This window comes from Montipora foliosa, chromosome 4, assembly GCF_036669935.1.
Source record: "Montipora foliosa isolate CH-2021 chromosome 4, ASM3666993v2, whole genome shotgun sequence".
In the NCBI taxonomy this organism is placed as follows: domain Eukaryota; kingdom Metazoa; phylum Cnidaria; class Anthozoa; order Scleractinia; family Acroporidae; genus Montipora; species Montipora foliosa.
This window is the reverse complement of record NC_090872.1, coordinates 9,472,680-9,476,526: the sequence shown is the minus strand read 5'-3', so window position 1 is coordinate 9,476,526 and position 3,847 is coordinate 9,472,680. Positions and strand designations below refer to the sequence as shown.

The window sequence follows — 3,847 nt, the reverse complement described above, 5'->3', positions numbered from 1 at the left end:
AAACAGCAAGTTTCACAACGAAAAAAAAGAAGGAAGGAAAAAGAAAGAAAATGAACTTTATTTAAGTGTCTAATCTTCTATTGCTGGAGCACTAATTGGGGACACTGAAAACTCAAATCAACAAATTAACGCAAAGCAAATCAAATCTTGCTTTTTTTTAGGAGAGGGCAAACTGGAGTCCCGGAGAAAAACCTCTCAGAGCAGAGTAGAGAACAAACTAACTCAACCCACATGTGACACAGAGTCTGGGAATCGAGCGCAGGACACAATGATGGGAGGCGAGTGCTCTTACCACTACGCCAGCCCTGCACCCTTTCAGAAAGTTCTCAATGGTTAGCCTCCAACCATTATGTTAAACACATCTTGATTTTTAATCCAGTGACCTTGGTGAGTTGGAAACTGGACTATGAACATTGTTTCTTTGCACCGAACTCTTTAGAGGACACAGAGAGACAGCGTGGTCCAGTGGTTAGGGAGTTGGGTTTGCATGTGGTTGCCGCAAGTTCAAATCCCATTCTGACCTCTGCTATGGATTTGTTTCCGGTTGTGCCGCATTCAACTTGACCATGCTTTGTAAATAGCTGTTGTAAATGGTTGCCTCTTGCCAGTTAAGATTCTTAATTAATCATGTTTCTGTTCAGTTTGAATTGTTTCTCAGGGCGCATGGGTTTCAATAACTTCTGAAATAGCCGTCCATGATAGCCCATTGAAGGCGGCAGTTTGACAAGTTTATGATACCATTTTTAGTGAAAATCAAGGCAAACTAGCCGGCGGTGTGAGGCAAAGCAGGCGGCGGTATACCGCCGGTAACCGGCTTCTATCGAAACCCCTGGGGCACAACTTTGGTGGTAGGCAACTAGCCAAATACTAGTAGATTTCAGTTTTGGCTAGTGGACTTCTCTCACTTAGTGGCCATGTTGACTACTGAAATGCAGTTTTGAGAAGGACTGAGAGCAACGGTGAGAGCAAAGTGTGGTGCAAAACTGATGGAGAAAAAGAAGACAGAGGACCTGATGGAGATGTTGGGATTGAAGGAAACAGTGGTTCAGATGGCAAAGGCAAATGGAGTGAGATGGTACAGGCATGTGTTGAGGAGGGATGATGGGCATGTTCTGAGAAAAGCGTTGGAGTCATACAAGTGCATTTGCCTTTGAAAAACAAGATAAAAATTAAAGAAAATGAATTGAGGGAGGAAGGGGGGCATTGGGCCTTAAAGGCTTAAATAATTTATTGTGCACAATTCTCTTCCTAATCAAAAATAATAAAAGTAAAATGCTAAATGATATTTTCATACAAAGACAATAACTTGTGGAAATAAAAGTACATGCATCAAATGGTTATAATAAAACCCAAAAAATGACAGGAATTCTAAGCAACTGAACAAACCAGCTATAACAGGTGTGGTTACACTGTTTGGTCATTTTTATCTTGTATTCACAAAAAAGTGCAAAATGGTGGAATGTGTTAAAATGTTGCTCAAAAAATTGAAATTTTTCTAAATCCAAGTTAATCAAAATGAGGTTGACCTTTACCTCGCTGTTTATCAATACACGGGGAAGCAAGGAAATGAAAAATTCCTGATACAAGAAACTCAGTACAATACACCTGCAGCTTGCCAAAAGATGACAGGCATCCATTTTTTTTTTTTTTTTTAAATTTCAGCTAAAATCATGCAATTTACTACTTTATGCCATGTGTTTACTGATCTCTCTTTATGGTCTTTAAAAGGTAAAGTTCTTGTATCAAGAATAGAGCTGCCCATTATTTGGGATGTACCCAATTGAAAAGAGTTTAACACACAGTTAAAAATTACCAAGCAGAGAGAGATTGTTCTTTATATCAACACAAATGTGGTGTAAAAGTCGAATGATGTCTGTCTTTGCGTTTCAAAATCACAAGTCCAGTAATTTATTGTTCCTCTAGCAACTGTTACAACCAAAACATTCACCCATCAAATGAGATAGTACATTTTAGTCTGGCATGTTTTTGGCCCTTTCATTCTGATAAAAATTTCTTACTCTCCTTTCAAGTCAAAAAATATGATGGAAAAAAAATTGTTTAAATTAATTCACGACCAACATGTAATTTCCAGAGTCTTCTACTGGTTAATGTTATAGCATCAATTTTATTAGTTGCACCTAGGCAACAACTTACACCCATGTTTTGAGTCTCTTGCCAAGTGAACATGCATGTCTATGTTGGTAACAAATAACTAGAACTGTTGACTCAATTTTTAAGCACTTTGAATTTATTATCATAAACCTTATTCATGTACAACCGATAAATGAACACTGGAATTAATTACATTGAGGTGTCATGTTTGATAATTTATTTTGACTTACCATTCTAACATCAAAAACGTTTAATTAAACAATGAATTTTGTGCTCTTAGACAGATAAGCAATTATCATACTCTGTAACAAATTCTGTGTCTCCTGGTTTAAAGAGTCAGAAATCAATTTATGATAAAACTTGCTAGCCAAGTTAAATACCAACACAAACATCGTCTTTACACAAGAATTATTAGCTTGCAAACAGCAAAAATATTCATTACCTTTTTTCTTCGGAGTGGTTTTCAAGCTTTCGTCGTCTGAGGTTTCATTTTCAGTATTTTCCTTTTTGGCAGGAATCATCTTGAAAAAAAGCAAGCGGAAAAAAACCAAACAGAGTAAATTCGATGAAGTCCACACAAGAACAAACAAGAAACGAAATGAAAATTATCGTTTACGTGTGAAACAGGAATTTTTGGTGTAAACTTCATTTCATACCTTTCCATCTTTGTTAGAAGCTGTAGATTCCCCAGGAGTTGGCCAGTTGGTAATATCCGTAAATTCACTACCCTAAAAAGCACAAATTAAAAGAATAAATAACCTCCTTTCTCAATCGAGGACAATAGTCCACCTTACCCCATCCCCCTGAACAACGTACCTTGCCCTTGCGTTTAGCGGCTTTCACAACAGCGGGTTTTTCTGTTTCTTCTGAAAGAAAAACACGCAAAACAGCTTTGAAACAGCTGTTGCAGAGGACAGTAAATAAGACAGCACTTTTGCTCGCTTACCCTTCTCGCCATTAGCCTTATTAAAGTGCCTTGTCCACGGATTTTTCGGCGGGGGACGTGCTTCGGCCCAATCATTGCGCTTCTCCTCGTTGAGTAGAGTTTTGTCGTCCAAATTCTCGTTTTGTTCCCTCTCCGCAACGCGGTTTTTTACCTCTAATTGCTCTTCGGCATTTTTTCCAATGCTTGTTATGTGATTTTCATTCTCAACGATATCTAGTTTCGCCTTAGGGACCGTTTCAACGTCAGTCATAATATGAAGTAAACGTGTTAGAGCGTCGACGTATTCAAACTATTCCACAAGGCCACCTTTCGCCGACGAACAACCGTGAAACCCACACACGAAGAGTAGATAGTCCCAGATTGCGTCCGCGAAGGTTTCCTGCGTCTTTTCCTGGGCAAACACTCCAAAATATCCAGATAACGTCCCTACTTTTTTTTCACCATTCACCCATGTGGCCCGTGAGAGGGAGAGCGGATCTTTACTCACGGGACCGTACTGACCATGCGCGAAGCAAGTGATCACGATTCAAAGTCAACCAATCAGAGACAGCGCACAACAAAGGCTTTCAAAAAGGAGACACCAAGCTGTACAAATAAGAAGAAACTACCTGTGAAAAATCAAACTTTAAAGACAAAATAATAATGATACCCTCCTCACCCGTTGTGTCTCTAACATGTCTTTGTTTAAGTGAAGGATTTTTGTAATTTCATAACAAGAAAGACGAGAGAGATAAGTGATTAGTGATACTTTTGATTACAAATAGGACTTTCCCCTAGGAAGAAAATATA

The 3,847-nt window shown here is 38.6% G+C and overlaps 1 protein-coding gene across 3 annotated transcripts in view; it reads right to left on the bottom strand.

Moving 5' to 3' along the window:
- The window catches only part of LOC137999755 (la-related protein 1B-like), a 35,915-nt gene extending 32,272 nt beyond the window's left edge, over positions 1–3,643 (bottom strand). For 2 of the 3 annotated variants that reach the window (XM_068845648.1, XM_068845649.1), the window contains exons 1-4: positions 3,059–3,444; positions 2,929–2,978; positions 2,769–2,840; positions 2,555–2,633 (exon numbers count right to left, since the gene is read on the bottom strand). In XM_068845648.1, the coding sequence (XP_068701749.1) occupies positions 2,555–2,633; positions 2,769–2,840; positions 2,929–2,978; positions 3,059–3,308 (451 nt within the window). In that variant the 5' untranslated portion in view covers positions 3,309–3,444. Of the gene's footprint in view, positions 1–2,554; positions 2,634–2,768; positions 2,841–2,928; positions 2,979–3,058 lie in introns of all 3 variants that reach the window. The other variant, XR_011123000.1, reaches the window with a different exon arrangement.
- Positions 3,644–3,847: the final 204 nt, after the last annotated feature.